Source organism: Schistocerca piceifrons, chromosome 8 (genome assembly GCF_021461385.2).
Source record: "Schistocerca piceifrons isolate TAMUIC-IGC-003096 chromosome 8, iqSchPice1.1, whole genome shotgun sequence".
NCBI lineage: Eukaryota > Metazoa > Arthropoda > Insecta > Orthoptera > Acrididae > Schistocerca > Schistocerca piceifrons.
This window is the reverse complement of record NC_060145.1, coordinates 345,876,421-345,894,416: the sequence shown is the minus strand read 5'-3', so window position 1 is coordinate 345,894,416 and position 17,996 is coordinate 345,876,421. Positions and strand designations below refer to the sequence as shown.

Sequence of the window (17,996 nt, the reverse complement as noted above, 5' to 3'; positions counted from 1 at the left end):
CAAACATTTTCAGTAACTTGCCAGCAGCCATAAACTGCTTAGCTACAAATAAAGTTCAGTTTAAGGGTAGCCTAAAGGATCTATTAGCGTCTAACTCCTTTTGTTCCATTTATGAGTTTCTAGGTAGAATGCACTAATGAATATATTGTCCATAATATCAAATAATGTGAATGTTCCATAAAATCAGATTTGCACATCAGAGTAGTACTGTGATCAATGTAGATGAATGTTAAACTAATTTTCTATTTGATGACATGTGGCTACAATAGTCTAAGAATATTCACATATGCATCCCAATGTTATGTGGATTTATACATTTTATGCAAGAAGTAAATCTACAGGAACAAAATCGAATGTTATGAAAGGAAAGAGCTGGAATAACTGAAGAGAGACAGCTGAAGTACAATAAATCAAAGAGAAAAATGAGCATTAGAACAAAGTATGTTTTTATTATATTTATGAGGACAATTTCACTTAAAACTTGTGGAAGGAACATTAGCATTTCTCTCTTTTTGTAAACATGTATTATGTATTCTTGTTCTATGGCATGTTCTACATCTTTGAACATCTCCTCACCATGGATCTATCGAACAAAAACTATATACAACATGGTGAGAAACTGTCTGAAAAGTTTGTAACAGTGTTTCAGGATAGATAGTGCTGAGAAATAATGGTAAGAAAGAAATTCAGTAAGTTGTGCTATTTCTCAATTAATTGGTATTGAAGTTAGCCAATCAGGCCATTGTGTGTGCAAATTCAAACAGCCCACCATAGACAGTAGCACCAAAGGTGTTCTTCATTTGGCTTCCTAAAACCGAACAAGAGAGTGATACAGAAATTGGACATAGGATGGTAGTAAGGACTGAACCTAAGCCAAAGACTGAGCAGTCTTGTGCACTGTCAACTACACTATAAGAACAACTGACACTAATTCTATCTGGCGGGCCACTTGAATTTGTGTGTGGAAACAGCGCAACATAAGAGTTTGTTTTTAACAATTATTTCTCAGCATACACTACCCTGCAACATACAAGCTTCTTAGACAGCATTTGAAGACCCTATATAATCTAACCTAATCTTACTCTCATGTTACATGATACAAACTAATAGTTACTATCCTTTCCAAAAATACGAATTGTCTGTCATGAATGTTTGTATATCATCTGTACATCTATTCCGTAACTAATTTCCTCCTGTTTGCACTTAAAAACTTACATCGCTACTTCCTATTTTCAGTTCTCCCTTCGGATAGTTTCACTGCCTCTTGTGACAGTCTTTTCAGAAATTTTCTAGTGTTTTGTATACATCTGTATATTCAATCTTCTTATAAATTACTGACTATTAATTCTCTTTCATTTTAATTATTACTAAGACTCTCAATAAAATCAATAAGGTTTGATTCATTCTAATTATTTTTACTTCTTTTGACTATCAGCCAATCATTTCATTTCTTTTTATCACATTCTCGTACTTTATGCTACAGTTGCTTCCATATTACAATGGTACACCTGATATTTGATTTAACAAAAGTCAATAAAGGACTTTTTGTCACCTTACTGAGCTATATATTTCTCTATCTTCCTCAAGCTCTTTTCCCTTCAACTTTCACTTATGCATCAATTAACAAATTTTATTTTTGAATTTTTTAATGCACCTTTGTCACATTAATCTCAAGTGTTCATTTTTCTCTTCAATTTATTGTACTACAGCTGTCTCTCTTCACTTATTCCAGCTCTTTCCTTTAATAACACACTTCTAAATAATTCCATTTTGCTACTGTAGACTTCCTTCTTGTCTGCTTTCACCAAAATCAAACCTCTGCATTATGTGTATAGTGCATCCAAAGCAACTTCTCAGTCTCTCTTGAAACACATTCCTTTGTTCAATTTAATTGTCCTAACTTTTCTTTGGGGTTCTTCATTTCCCACACTGTTAATAACTCTTTCCATGCACTTTTCTACTATTGTGTTTGGTCCTCTTTCGTACAGGGTGTGTAAATAAAGTTTCAAGACTGATTTTTTCCTGAGTAGCGGTGCACGTGCAGACTGGTCTCACCACCTGCGCCAGGTGGTGGGGAGTGTTGGCTAAGTGAGCCAAGCATCGGCATTCGCCAGTGAAATGCTGGGGTGAAAACATCACAAGTGCAGTCTGTTTTGAAACGTTGTCGAGAAATCAGAGTGTCCAAAATACAGTGCCTCTTGGAGCGGCGAAGTTCGATCAAATTTTGTGTACAACTGAACTAGACTGGTACACAAACATTTGAATGGTTCAAGAAGCCTATACAGAATACGCCATGTCACGTGCCGTGGTTCTCATGTGGCACAAGAGGTTCAATGATGGATGTGAAGACTTTGAGGATGAATGCTCTGGAAGAGCGTCAACAAGCAGAATAGATGAAAATCTGGCCAAAGTGTGACAATTTTTAAACAGTGACTGACGTCTCAGCATCATAATGATTGCACATGAAGTGGGTTTGGATCACCAAACTGTATTTCAGCTAGTTACAGAAGATCTAGTGATGAGAAAATTGTGCGTGAAACTTGTCGCTGAAGTGTTCTCGGATGAACAGAAGGAGTGGCGACTGGATGTTTCACAGAAAATGCTTGAACATTTACAAACCGAACCTGATTTTTTGGACAAAGTGGTCATTGATGATGAGACCTGGGTCTTCAAATGTGATCCAGAGTTGAAGAGGCAAAGCTTGGAGTGGCACACCTTCGCATCACCGAAGCCGAAGAAAGCCCGATGACCAAGTCACGTGTGAAAAGCATGCTCATTGCTTTCTTGGATAGCAAAAGGAATGATCCACAAAGCATTCGTACCTGCCAGACCCTGTCAATGGTCAGTATTATACTGGAGTGGTCCGCCGTTTGAGGGATCGAGTCTGCTCGGAGAAGAAAGACGACTGGGTACTCCACCATGACAATGTGACCATTCACACCTGCTTTGCCGTCACTGAAGTTTTGACACTGTTCAACATGGCAATGCTGCTGTAGCCACCCTATAGCCTCAACCTCACCCTGAGTGATTTCTTTTTGTTACCCCTGATGAAGAGAGACCTGAAAGGGTAGCGGTTTGACAGTGTCGCAGAGGTCCAAAAGGCTTCAACGAGGGTTTGAACAGCGTTCCGGATAAGGAGTTCAAGGGAGCTTACCAGCAGTGGAAATCTAGTTGGAAGCGATATGTGGATTCTCAAGGCACCTATTTTGAAGAATTTTACTCCGATATATGAAAGTATTGAATAAATGTTGTGTTTGAGACCAGTCTTGAAGCTTTATTTACACATCCTGTATAAAGAGCTGTCCGTTCACATGACATATAAAGTGAATGAAAATTTCTGTAGCAAATTAAATTAAGAATTTACCTCTCCTTCAGGTGTATCAGATGGACATAACATTCCCCACTGAGAAGGTTGCAAGGAGCGAGGACCTGAAACTTTCCTCGTCTTTTCAAACTGGGAGTTGACTCGTGTCATCATTCCTAATGCTGAAATGTAGGAGAGTCTTGAAAGAACCTGAGTCACTCCCTGGCGGTCCATTTTAAACCTCTTGATAGTCCAGTTACCCTATAAAAAATATAATAAACCACTATCAAAGAAAATCATTTAACAACATTAATATTTTTAGATTCAGTACTTTGAAGATGTAATATGTCAGAATAACACAGAGTTACTATTTTACTGTAAACTGATACCCAAGTAGCAGCAATTATCATTGACATATTTGGATGTCCAATTACATATAAAGTACATGAATTACACTGTTCATTATAAACTGCTCAATAATAGTTTTGTACCACATGCATATTTCAAACGTGTTGGCTTACAATCAAAAGGGGAAGTGGATGAAATAACAAGCCTTATGAAACCATAGAAAATAATTTTTATGTGAAATAAAAACAAAACAACAATAAAAAATTGAAATTGTACATCTTTGTACAGCTGTAAACTCAACATCAGCTCCTCGGTAGCATTCAGAACCCTGTGCATTGTAACATGCTTCCATTCTCATTGGCACCTGCTCACAAGGTGGTTGAGACATTGTTGCTCAAGACTGCCCCACTTATAAACAGCTGCCCTCCATATGTCATCCAATATGTGAGAAGGGTTCATGCAACAACATGCAGAGAGTTACAACTGGCCCCAAGCAATCTTTCAATTGGGTTCATGTCAGCAGACATCACAGACCATTACATTTGGTTCATTCGGGAGTAAAATGCTCACTAAGTGAGTATGATGTGCCCATCACTTTCAAAGACAAAACCATTACTGAAAGTTGACTGTAGGGCTGGACAATGATTTAGTGGAAGACCTGAAACTGCTCTTGACAATCATCCAACTCTCTGTTAAACATATAGGACCATGAGCTTGAGACGTACATTGATATGTGGCCAATTTGACTCTCTTGTATGATTATCACCAGGAAAATCCTGAACTTACTGGTGAAGAGCTCCAAAACAGCAGCAAGCAGTACAGTTGAATACTCCTCAGGGTACATGCAAGCAACAATTTGTTGGAACTGATCATCAGTTGGTGGTGCTGTCAACAGGTGATCACTATGAAGCATATCTTCAATATTTTGTCACACACAATAGTGGATGAATATTCAAATGACATAATTGTGATGTATGCCAATTTACTTGACAACCTATGCTGACAACCCTTCTTGCCATAAAGTGACAATGTGGACATGGTCTAAGTTTGAAAAGATCCTTCAATGCATGCTCACACACTGATTAGTTTAAAAAGCTACATTGTAACATTTGTGATTGAAGACACAGCACACTTTACTATATTGCACTTAGAATGCAGTTTTACTTTTACCTTCATTACACTGGTGACTGTTTCTAGTGATTTCCTGTGGCGAAAATGCAACTGAGAAAGACGTTTCTGATCAATAAAACACAACCCATACGAATCATGAGAATAGTGTGAGGATAGTGAAAAACATTTTGTGAGCTGTGATACTGGACAAATGGAAATTTTCACTCTTTCTCAAATTATCTTGTTTCAGTATTTTTCTTATCAAACTTATCATGTAACTACATCGTGATCTGAAGATTACATGAAAATAAATGTTATATTTGTTTTAAAATTAATAGTAATAATAAACAAACAGTATTTTCTGTATCAACTACAAACTACATGGATTAATTGGCACAGAAATTAGCTCCTCCTCCACACCAAAGAATACTGGAGATTCCCTAAAACTTTACAATTTCTTCACAGATAATTTGAAAATGTACGACCCAATGGGTGTTACGTACACATAAATAAGGGAGCAACAATTGCTTAGCACAGATCTCACAGTACTATTGAGGAATCTCTTTCGGGAAATTAAACTGATAGGCACACAGAAATATTCTCAAAGGTTGGAGCCAAGAATATAACTGTGTATTAACATGGTATTCTTTGCTAATACCACAACTGAATATTTAGCACAGCATTGTGTGTCATAAATGAAATTACAATACATTTTCCTCAAATGTACTCTTCTTTTCCTTCAGTGTTTGTCCCGCGTGCCTGCGAGGTCCACCACATGCGTCCATCGTCTCCATTTCACTCTATCATAAGCTGCACCTGGGTGGATGTTCACGCATTTAGGGTCTTTATGAATCGTATCAGCCCAACGTTGCTTAGGTCGTCCTTTGGGTCTTCTGCTGACAACTTTGAGTGTGCAACCCACATTCCCAATAGTCATCACCGGCCCGTGAAACATGCCCAAACCATCAAAGACGACTCTCACACATCTTGTCTTGGATTGGTGCAACACCAAACTGTTTCCTAATGCTATCCTTGGAAAGGTGATCTAATTTGGTGAGCCCTGCTGTCCACCCCCTCTTCGTTTCCATTACACTTAGGCGGCATTCTGTTGTCGGCCAGCACTCACAACCATAAAAGGCGACTGGTTGGATGACAATGCGATAGATTTTTTATTTTAAATTATCTTCCTTTCTGTGGTGGCAAGTGACTCTGATTGTAATGTTCTTAAACTTACTCACACGAGTCAGGTCTTCACCATTAATCATGATGGTTCCCATTTCATTTCTGTCAGATGTCATGTACTTGGTTTTCTTCAAATTAAGGCGCAAACCGTGTTGCGCCAACCAGTCACTCCATTTTTGCGTCTGGCTCTGCAGATCAAGCTTGTTTTCTGCTGCCAGCATTATGTCATATGCATAAAGTAGGGTCCATGGTAATGGCCGCAGCAGGCCAGCTGTCACAATGTCCATTACGAGAATGAACAGAAGTGGTGATAGTGCAGAACCTTGGCGAACATCGACTGTGATGGGGAAGTCCTTGGATAGTCCCAAGGTTGTATGGACATAACTTCTTGGCTGTGCATAAAGTAACTACACCCAGTTAATAAACTGCTCTGGCACATCATGCTGTCAAAGTGCTAGTGGATGATACTATAATGCCAACACCACTAGCTGTTACGTTTGTGCCCTTATACATCAGCTTGTAACCGATCCAGTGTCCATGTATCTTGACCTGCACAGATGTCTATGTGTTGGATTTCTAGGGCTTTAGATAGCTCAATGTCCCGTTCAGTCATGATGCCGACGTTGAGTGTTTCAAGATGGGATGTGAGGGCTAGTTTGTTTAGCTGTCACCACCCATGCGACGGTAACTCTTGTATATTTCTCATGCTGACTGTGCCATGACAACGCGTGTCACCTAGGGGAGATGACCTAGCCTTTGCACCAGATCCAGAAGACAACATTTCCATAAATATGTGACAGAATTTTTACAGTTGGCTCATCACATAGCCTGTCACCAAGCATTTTAGAGCTACTGCCAGCAGGAGGAAAGGGCACTCTCAACATGGAGAATAGACGCCTGTTTTAGCCGCTCTTAACATGGAGTACAGACACTGCCGAAGTGGGTTTTACACCTTCTTCGTCATTGGGTCTCCAGACCTTGTCCGCTGTTGAAGCTTTCCTCAAATGTACTCCCAGTCAAAATTCAAGTTATAATGATGACATAATTCTAATTTTTTAAAACAGAATATTAATTAACATGTAATATTTCTTTTTTGACTTGAAATACAATTTTTACTTAATACTTAAAAGTAACTAACTTACCGTTGATATAGCATGAACTAAACCATTTGTTATTTGGTCTTGCCGCATGTGCTTCACAATATCAAACTGTGCTGCCTTTAATTTGGGGATGTTCTTGTCAGCAATTATCTTGAGCTAAAAAGGCAAACAAACAGAACTTTATCTTGGGCAAAATATATCTTGAGTACCAATTGGAGACTAACAATTGTGACATGATAATTACTGATTGTATAGTGACACATTAAAAAGGCATACATATAACAAGAGAACACTTCTAGGGTTCTTTTATCTATCTCTGTATATAAAAGGCAACATCCTGACTGACTGACTGACTCATCATCACCCAGCCCAAACCACTAAGTATAGAAACTTGAAATTTGGAGATGGTGTGGATCTTATATGGTAGGCATCTTTTAAGAAAGGATTTTTTGAAATACCAGTCATAAGGGGGTGAAATAGGGGATGAGATTTTTATGAAAATAATTTATTATGAAAGCAATTTTTAAAATTGCTTTCATAATAAATTACAAAAATTTTAATTTGGCTTCTCAGTTAGAAATTTAAAAAAATGTTTTTCACTATTTTCAGGAATTTAACCAATATGGGAGTGAGACGGAGGATGAAAAGTTTTTATGGAAATATTTTACTGTGCAAACATTTTTGAACTTAAATCTATGAACATTTGTATTCAGCTTCTCTGTCAGAAATAAAACATATGTATGTCTCTGTGTTTAGAAATTCAACACTAAGGAAGTGAAATGGGTGTGAAAGAACTACTAGAGGATTTTTAAGGCTACATCTATGACAATTCGTATTTGATTTCTCGGTTAGAAATTTAAAAAAAGGGGTTTCAGTGTTTCTGGAAATTCAACCCCTAAAGGAGTGTGGTGGTGATGATGATGATGATGATGATGATGATGATGAGGTCCCATACTCTGAGGAGCACAAGGGGTGAAGTGGGGGACCCGAAATGCCGAATAGGCAAGGTCCTAGTGGAGGTGGTTTGCCATTGCCTTCCTCTGACTGTAATGGGGATGAATGATGATAACGATAATGATGATGATGATGATGATGATGAAGACAATACAACAACACCGTCATCTCAAGGCAGGGAAATTCCCTGACCCCATCGGCAATTGAACCTGGGACCCAATGCGCGGGAAGCGAGAACACTACCACAAGAACACAAGCTGCAGACAAAGGAGTACAATTGGAGATTAAAATTTTTAAGAAAATATTTTTTCACACAAAAAATTTAAAGCTAAATTTAAGAAAATTGGAATTTCACTTCTTAGATATAAAGAAATATCTGTTAGGGAATGAAAGTTGCTATATAAATATCTCGACAATAACTCAAAAGGCACGATTAACCAGCCTCCTGATAAATCGGGCCTGCGAGGGGGGCCGGCTCTTGCCGGGGCATCTCTAACGAAGGCGATGCCGGTGCTGGAGCTACTGGAGGCTGCCAAGGCTGAGAACCATCGCAGTGCGGCAGAGTCACAGCGGGGAGGGGGAAGCCAGTGCCCGAGGGTTCAGAGGGTGGGAGCCCAAATGTGGACGTAGCTGATTTTGGTGACGACCTACCTCCCGGTCCCCCGCCTGCAAGGTATAGAGCCGGCAGCCATTTCGGCACAAAACCACCGCCGATATCCAACGTGGATTGTGACCAAACCCCCGTGCCCAGACCGACATACCCGGTGGAAAGCCAGGTACTCCGTTTTGCGAAGACTGGCGAGGACCGGGCCGGAGGAGGTGCAGCAGAGTTCTAGGTTGGCGCCCATGGAGGAGCTCTGCGGGGCTGCGTTCTCCCATTGGTGTGGTCCAGTATGCCGTCAGGAAAAAACGTAAATGCCTCCTCCGCAGGAAATTCGTGCACATACTTTTTCATCTGCATCTTAAATGTGCGCACCATGTGCTTGGCTTCCCCATTCGATTGTGGATGAAAGGGGCGAGAGCAAATGTGCTGAATACTGAAGCGCCTACAAAAATCCTGGAAGGTCTGCGAAATAAACTGAGGTCCATTGTCCGAGACCAGGGTGATTGGCAGACCTTCCACAGAAATGATTTTTGCTAGTGCCTGGATTGCCACTTCTGAAGTGGTTGAGGAGCAGCGAATCACATATGGGAATTGGGAATAAGCATCAATGACAATGAGCCAAAAGCCACGTTCCCATGCCTGGGTTGCAGGTGGCCATGAAGAGAACGCTGACCTGGAAGATGCCTGTGGCTCGCACACTGGGAACAGGCGGCCACCAAGTGCTCAATTTCTCTGTCAATACCGGGCCAGTACACATGTCTGCGAGCCAAGGTTTTAGTACGGAAAACACCCCAGTGCCCCTCATGTAATAACGTGAGGACTTCCCTTCACAAACTTGCAGGAACAACCACGCGAGGAGCTGTATCATTGGTAGCCAGAAGGAGAACTCCTTCCAAGACGGAGAGGCGGTCTCGTAGAACAAAATAATTACGAAGAGGGTCTGAGGCCCGGCCTGGAGGTTGGGATGGCCACCCCTGCTGAATGAGGCAAACTACTTGCCAGAGAACCGGGTCAGCTGCCGTTTCCCTGGCGACTCTAGAACTAGTGATCGGGAAGCCATCAACCGCTTGGCGGGATGCCACATCCTAATGAAAACACGTAATCTCCTCGATCGAACTTAGGATCCGCACCCACCGGAAGACGGGAAAGAGCGTCTGCATTGGTATGCTGTCCGGTAGGGCAAAAATGAATGTCATAATGGTACTTAGAGAGGAACGAGGCCCAGCGCTGTAGAAATAACGATATTAACGGCTTATGGTCAGTGATTAACTGAAACTTCGTGTCATACACGAAAGGGTGAAACTTGGTAACAGCGTAGACAATGGCGAAAGCCTCTTTTTCCACCTGGGAGTAGTGGGCCTGTGCGGGACTAAGAGTTTTAGACGCAAACGCCAGTGGCTGCTCGGAACCATCCGCATTGCAATGGGCCAGGACTGCCCCCACCCCATACTGCTAAGCATCTGTAGCCACGACCAATGGCTTATGGGGGTCAAAAGTAGCCAAACAAAGCGTTGACGTGAGGAGGCCCTTCAATGAGGTGAACGGTCGCTCGCATGCATGTGACCAATCAAAAGGAACACCCCTGCGCAGAAGGCAGTACAGGGGGCGGGCTATGGCGGAAGCCCTAGGAATGAACCGGTGGTAATAAGCAATCTTGCCTAAAAAAGCTTGTAACTCCTTCAGCGAAGTGGGCCAACAAAGGTTGACGATACCTTGGACCAAACTTCCTAGTGGCTGGACGCCGTGCCGAGAGATGGTCTAGCCCACATACTCAATGGACGGTTGGAAGAAGTTTGATTTACGCAGGTTGCAACGCAAGCCCACAGACCTGAATTTGAGAAAGAGGGTGCGAAGGCTATGCAAGTGTTCCTTCGTGCTGCGGCCTGTGACAATTATGTCATCCAGGTAATTAATACAATGAGGGATTGTCGATGTGATGTGCTCAAGATAACGCTGGAATATCGCAGGGGTACTGGATATTCCAAAGGCCAACCGCTGGTATTGGTAAAGGCCAAATGGGGTGTTGACGATCGCCAGCCGTTTGGAGTCCTCATCAAGTGGTATCTGATGATAAGCCTCCGAAAGATCAATTTTCGAAAAATATTGGCCTCCCGCCATGGCGGAGAACAATTCATCAGCACGAGGCAAAGGATAGGTGTCCACCACCAATAGGGAATTAATGGTGGCCTTGAAATCGCCACAAAGACGTAATTTTCCCGAGGGTTTCCTGACAATAACGAGGGGCGAAGCCCACTCACTAGAAGAAATGGGAAGAACGACCCCTAGGGCTGTCAGCCGGTCTAGCTCTTCTTTTACCTGAGGGCGGAGAGCCAAGGGGATCTGCCTCGCGCGTAGAAAATGCGGGCAAGCCGACGCCTTCAACGTTAAGTGAGCTTCAAAGTCTGAAACACGCCCCAGGCCCTCCTCAAAGATATCCGGAAAGTCAGTGATCAAAGATTCCAACGATTGATAGGGAAAGTCTTTGGAGACGAACTGTATGGTGTCAGCGATAGAAAAACCGAAAGCTTGAAGGGCATCCAAGCCAAAAAGGTTAGCGGAGCTCGCATCACTGACAACAATAAAAGTAATAGGCCGAGTGACTGATTTGTAAGTCACGTTGGTAGTGAATTGACCCAGTAGGGGAATGAACTGTTTACCATAACCGCATAGACGGTGGTAAATTGGCGCCAACGGGGGCGACCCAAGGTCGGAGTAAGTTTGTGCATTCAACAAAGAAACTGCCGCGCCCGTATCTACTTGCAGTTGTAGTCGGCGCGACCAAACTGACACCTTGATAAAGAGTTTGTGTGCCGATGCACCGAGAGCCTGGCCCGATGAAACTTCCTGAATGTCAACGTCCATGTCCTCTGTACCTGTTTCCTCCGATTCTTTTGAGGCTGAGCGGCAAACTTTAGCAATGTGTCCTTTTTTATTACATTTGCAACAAACAGCCCAATGCTGGGGGGCACTCTGACCGACCATGATGTATGTAGCAAGACGCACAGGACGGTAACAGGGGCCAGTGACAGGAACTCTATTTACGCGCCGTGCGGGAGCGGCCGTAACGGCCGGATTGTACCGCTCGCACGTCATCCACCCAGGACGCAGTGGTCGCGGCCGCGCCGCCCTGAACCGCCGCGATGTCGCACCACGCTTTCAGCTGTTGACCTGCGGCGTGGGAGACTTCATACGATTGAGCAATGGACAGGACCTTCCTCAAGGGAAGGGTCTTCTAACTGCAGGGCCCGTTGCCGGACCTCCCTATCAGGGGCCGAACGAACAATGACGTCGCGCACCATAATGTGGGCATACGACTCTTGCGACTGCTCCGTGACAAAATGACACTTGCGACTAAGACCGTGCAGGGTAGCGGCCCAGGCCCGGTAAGACTGATGGGGCTGTTTCTTGCATTGATAGAACTCGACCCTAGGCGCCACAACATCCGTGCAGCAGCGATAATATGAAGACAGCAATGACCACAATGCGTCAAAAGACAAGGACGAGGGTTCCTGCAACGGCGCTAGCTGCCGCAAAACTTGATACAGTGAGGGAGATATCCAAGACAAGAAAAGAGCACGACATACCTCCGCATCAGCAACATGAAACGCCTGGAAATGCTGCCGAAGGCGATGTTCATATGCGTCCCAATCCTCCGCCGTCTCATCATACGGGGGAAAGGGAGGAGGGAACGGCACTGGAGCAGACTGCGTGGAGAGCAACGCCGGAAGCACTTGTTTCATGGTTGCCATGGGCTCTGTCTGCTGCTCAACCAAAACCCGCACTAAATCCTCCATGCCGTGGCTAAGCTGCGAAACCAGAATGACGACGCAACACGTGAAAGAATGACCCTACTCGTCGCCAATTGTGTAATAACATGGTTCACGTTTTCCATTACACTTCAAGTAGCATAGCCCGGCAACTGTGTCGTAGGCATGCCCGATGTGAACTCAATGGGCACAGCCCGTGCTGCCTGAGTTGTTGTTGTTGTTGTTCCGCCGGCAGAGGTCGCGGCCGAATTCTCGCATGCCCTCTGGTGGACGGGACTCTACTTGCGGCAACTACCGTCCGTGACACGCCGTGCCAATGTGCGCCTCCCGCGATCTTTCTGGTGGCTACTGCAGGTATGATGCAGCTCTCTACGCTACTCTAGTCTATATGAGCCTCTTCATCTCCTAATAACTACTGCACCCTATATCCTTCCGAATCTTGCTTGCTATATTCATCTCTTTGTCTTCATCTATGATCCCCCTCAACTTCTTTCCAATACTAAATTGGTGATCCCTTGATGTCTCAGAATGTGCCATATCAACTGATGCCTCCTTCTACACAGATTGTGTTACAAACTTCTTTCTACTTAATGCTATTCAGTTTCTCCTCATTAGCTGTATGTTCTACCCATCCAACCTTCAACATTCATCTGCAGCACCACATTTCAAAAGTTTCCATTCTCTTCTTGTCAAAACTGTTTATCACCCATCTTTCACTTCCATGCATGGCTACACTCCATACAATACTTTCAGAAAAGACTTTCCAGCACTTAAAGCTATATCATACATTAACAAATTTCTCTTCTTCAGAAATGCTTTTCTTGCCACTGCCAGCCCAAATTTCATGTCTCCTCTACTTTGGCCATCATCAGTTATTTTGCTGCTCAAACAACAAAACTATCTACTACTTTAAGTGAATCATTTCCTAATATAATCTCTGCAGCATTTCCTCATTTGATTAGACTACATTCAATTATCTTTGTTTTACTTTTGTTGATGTTCATCTTATATCCACTTTTCAAGATAATTCTGTTTGACTGCTCTTATCGGTCCCTTGTTGTCTCGGACAGAATTACAATGTCATCAGCAAATCTAAAAGTTTTTATTTCTTCTCCATGGGCTTTAACTCCTACTCTAAATTTTTATTTGGTTTTCTTAACTGCTTGCTCCATATACCAATTGAATAACATCAAGGATAATCCATTCACTACGCTGTTCATAGTAACTTACCCACATTTTTATTTTCTTATCCATTATTAAACCTACTCCTGCATTACCTCTATTTGATTTTGTAATCATAACCCTGCATTCACCTGATCAGAAGTCCTGTTCTTCCTGCCACCAAATTTCACTAATTCCCACTATATCTAACTTTAACCTATCTACTTCCCTTTTTTAATTTTCTAATCTAGCTGTCCAACTAAGGGATTCCACAATCGGATCTGCAGAATGCCAGTTTTGTTTCTCCAGATGACGATGTCCTCCTAAGTAGTCCCCACCCAGAGATGCGAATGGGGGACTATTCTAGCTCCGAAGTATTTTACCCAAGAGGATCCCATCATCATTTAACCACGCAGTAGAGCTGCATGCCCTCAGGAAAAATTACAGCTGTAGTTTCCCCTTCCTTTCAGCCACTCGAAGTACTAGCACAGAAAGGCCATTCTGATTGGTGTTACAAGGCCAGATCAGTCAATCATCCAGATTATTGCCCTTACAACTACTGAACAGGCTGCTGCCCCTCTTCACGACCCATACATTTGTCTGGCCTCTCAACAGATACTCCTCCACTGTGGCTGCATCTACAGTATGGTTATCTGTATCGCTTAGGCATGCACTCCTCCCCACAATAGCAAGGTCCATGGAGCATTACGGAATCTGAATTTGCAAATAACAATAATAAACAAGGCTCACTGTCACAACAGAGAGGGGGAAGAGTACATGGCTAGAGAGGGGGAAGAGTACATGGCTAGAGAGGGGGAAGAGTACATGGCTAGAGAGGGGGAAGAGTACGTGGCTAGAGAGGGGGAAGAGTACGTGGCTAGAGAGGGGGAAGAGTACGTGGCTAGAGAAGGGCAGGGGAATGGACATAGAGAGGCAGAGCGAGGAGATGGACAGAAAGATGGAGGAGCACCTGGAGAGAGAGAGAGAGGAGGAAGAAGAAGGAGTTTATTGTTTAGCAATTGCGAAGCATTGCCAGGTTCACTAGGGTTATATCTTTACAACACAATCACATGAGCTCATGGGATTAAGTCATTAAAAATATAATAAGCAACAGAATGTAATCAAGAAATAATTAACATATAGTACACGGACAGTATTTCAGTTTTTGCTAATACTGCCGGAACTTTGTTCCCAACATTCAGAAGGGTATTGCACACAAAACAGCACAAACATCAGATATAAAATCATGAGAGAGAATTGCTGGAATGGAAGAGGGAAACAGAACAAAAGGGGAGATTGTGGGGAAGATAGAGTTGGTGCAGAATGAGTGAAGTCAGGGTCCTGAGAGAGGGTGGAGGTGGGTGTGGGTGTACATCAAGGTGTTGGCGGAGATTGACTCCAGGAGGATTAAGGAATCAAAGAATGTACTGCAAAAACAACTGCCATCTACATAATTCAGGAAAACTGTTGTTGGGGAGGAAGGCTCCAGATAGCACATGTTTTGAAGCAATTACTGAAACCAACGATACTGTGCTCAGCACCATGTTCCACCACTGAGTGGACAATTCTGTTCTTGGTCACAGTTTGACAGTGGCCATTCACGCACATGGACAATTGGTTTGTGGTCGTGTCAACATAAAATGCTGTACTTAAATTGCAGCAGAGCTGATATATGACATGATCTTTTTCACAGGTGACCCTGTATCTGACAGTATAGGACAAGCAAGTCACATGACTGGAGTAGGATGTGGAGGGGATATTGGTCAGGTGCTGCATCTGGGTCCTGCCCTGTCACATGAGTCCTAGCCCTATTGGTGTGGCACTCACCACCAATCCCCTGCCATATGTGGCTTACTATAAATATGCCCAAGGTAAGCCATAAAAAGCCACAAGACAGAAACATCCATACCATGAAGCTGTGGGGTCAAGCTACCAGGAATTATTACTAGATGTGTTGTTCTTCGATATCTAAAACTAAACTATGCCCAAACAGGCCATGAAGGCCCAACAGTACCGACTGGCCCCCGTGTCATCCTCAGCCCACAGGAGTCAATGGATGCGGATTTGGAGTGGCACGTGGTCAGCACACCGTTCTCCTGACTATTGTCAGTTTACGAGGCCAGTTCTTCAATATCAGATCCTCACTTTTCTGGGTGATATGTTCCCTGAAAGAACCAAGTACAAATATTATTCTTCGGCTAAGAGAACACCTTCAGCCAATCTAGCATCAGGTTATTTGTCATCCAACACTTTTCTTGATGTACAAAGAGAAGTCCTGCATGTAGTTTCCCTTTCAGTATTGTTTTCCTGCAAATAACCACATGTGGGGGCAGACGCCTATCAACTACCAGAACACACAGCATGGTTGTTATTCTAGCTTTCCACTGATAAACGACCTCTATGAAGTCCATCACACTTACAATAACATTTAACAAAATATCAAAATAAACAGGCATCTGATCAGTGTTGCCTAGGAGGCCTAGCAAACAGTTGTGTTTCCTTACACTAAGACACTTAAACACAACTAGTTTTTCATCACACAGTGTGGGAAGTCACCGGGCTAGTGCTGTTCTTTGCTGTAATATAAGCCCCACCCTCATAAGAATTCTCATGAGTCAGCCTGTATTTGCTTCGAATTTCACACTGCATAAATTTGGAAAATTCCTCTTTATCTATAGTGTCTCCATTCAAATAAGTTTAAGTAATTACGAAGTTTCCACTGCATTTGTCTAACACATACTTGACAACCAGCTGCTCAAATTCACCAAACCTTCATTGCTTTGGTTCCCTGAAAGTTGGGTGTGTAAAACTGGTGTTCTTTAATTTATTCTTCATCTAACTCCTCCTCCTCATTCCTCCTCCTCCTCCTCCTCCTGCTCCTCCACTTCCTCATAGTGTTGCAAGCCTGCATGGGTCTTAGCCTCTTCAATAAGTTTCCTGCATTCTGCCACCTACAGCGTGTTCTCCACCATCCCCTGTCTCTGAGAGATCTTATATCTCCTTCCACATTGTCTATCCACTGATTTTGTGGCCCCTCTGTCTCCTTCGAGTTCGCATCCTTTGAAAACCCTTTTAGTCACTCTGCCAGTACCCATCCTATGGGCATGTCCAAGCCAGGTTACTTTATTACTTTTTACTAATTTTACAATGTGAGCTCCTTGTGTGAGACAAACCAACTCAGTGTTTGTTTTAGATCTCCAGAAACCCTTGTCATACTGAACTGCCCCATAGAGGTTGCACAGAATCCTGTGTTCAAATGCTGCTGCCATGTTTGTACATGTTTGACATCTGTATGCTTCAACTGGTCAGATCATGACCATGTATATCTGTAATTTCAGCTGTCTGCCTAATAACCTGAAGGCCAATGATCTTTTAAACACATGGGACATCCTTAATAACTTAATAACTTAAGATGCACAGTTTCATTTCAGTTCACATGGAATTCATATTGTTAATATTATATTCCAAACAATTTAAGGTCTGCACATGTTCAAAATTGAGGTTTGCAGCTGACAATTTATCCAATTTTCCCTTTACTTCTGGGCCACTAAATTTCTTCTTGGCACACAGATTGACTGTGGCCATTGCTTCATAATTCACCATTAATCTCCAGAAGGATTTTTCACTATGCAGCAGAGTGTGTGCCAATTTGAAACTTCCTAGCGGACTAAGACTACGTACTAGACCAGACTTGAACCTGGGACCTACTGACTGTGCTATCCAAGCATGACTCCCAGTCTGACATACAACTTTAATTTGCGACTAAGTTTCAATTCAGCACACACTCTGCTACAGAGTAAAAATTTATTGTGGAAACAGTCTCCCCCCACCCCCCTCCTGGCTGTGGCTAAACCATGTCTCTGCAATAAGCCTTTCTTTCAGGAATGGTAGACCTGCACAGCATGCAGGAGAACTTCTGTGATGTTTGGAAAACAAGAGATGAGGCACAAGTAAAGCTGTGAGGGCAGATCATGAGCCATGCTTGGATAGTTCAATTGGTAGAGCACTTTCACACAAAAGGCAAATGTGTGTCATTGTCTCCCCCCCCCCCACCCGCCCCCCCCACCACCACCCCCACCCCTATCCTAGCTGTGAGTAAGCCATGCCTCTGCAATAACCTTTCTTCCAGGAATGGTAGTCCTGCACAGTATGCAGGAGAACTTCTATGATGTTTGGAAGGCAGGGGATCAGGCACACTGTTGGCACAAGTAAAGCTTTGAGGACAGGATGTGAGCCATGCTTGGATAATTCAATCAGTAGAGCACTTCCACACAAAAAGCAGAAGTCTCAGGTTTGAATCCTAGTATGACTTATGGTTTTAATGTGCCAGGAAATTTCTCACCATCAATCAGTTTATAGTACAATGTTGCTGTCTTAACTATCATCACTGTCAACATTTCTAGATTCTGTTACCAGCTTTTGATTATTGCTCTGTTGTATTTATTTAATCTGCATTCCTGGATAAC

General features: G+C 42.9%; 1 protein-coding gene across 1 annotated transcript in view; it reads right to left on the bottom strand.

The window, feature by feature from the left end:
• The window catches only part of LOC124711579 (DNA-directed RNA polymerase III subunit RPC2), a 196,715-nt gene that overhangs the window by 78,485 nt on the left and 100,234 nt on the right, over positions 1 to 17,996 (bottom strand). Inside the window, exons 9-10 of the mRNA XM_047241725.1 lie at positions 7,087 to 7,200; positions 3,365 to 3,565 (exon numbers count right to left, since the gene is read on the bottom strand). Coding sequence (XP_047097681.1) covers positions 3,365 to 3,565; positions 7,087 to 7,200 — 315 coding nt within the window. The remainder of the gene's footprint in view (positions 1 to 3,364; positions 3,566 to 7,086; positions 7,201 to 17,996) is intronic.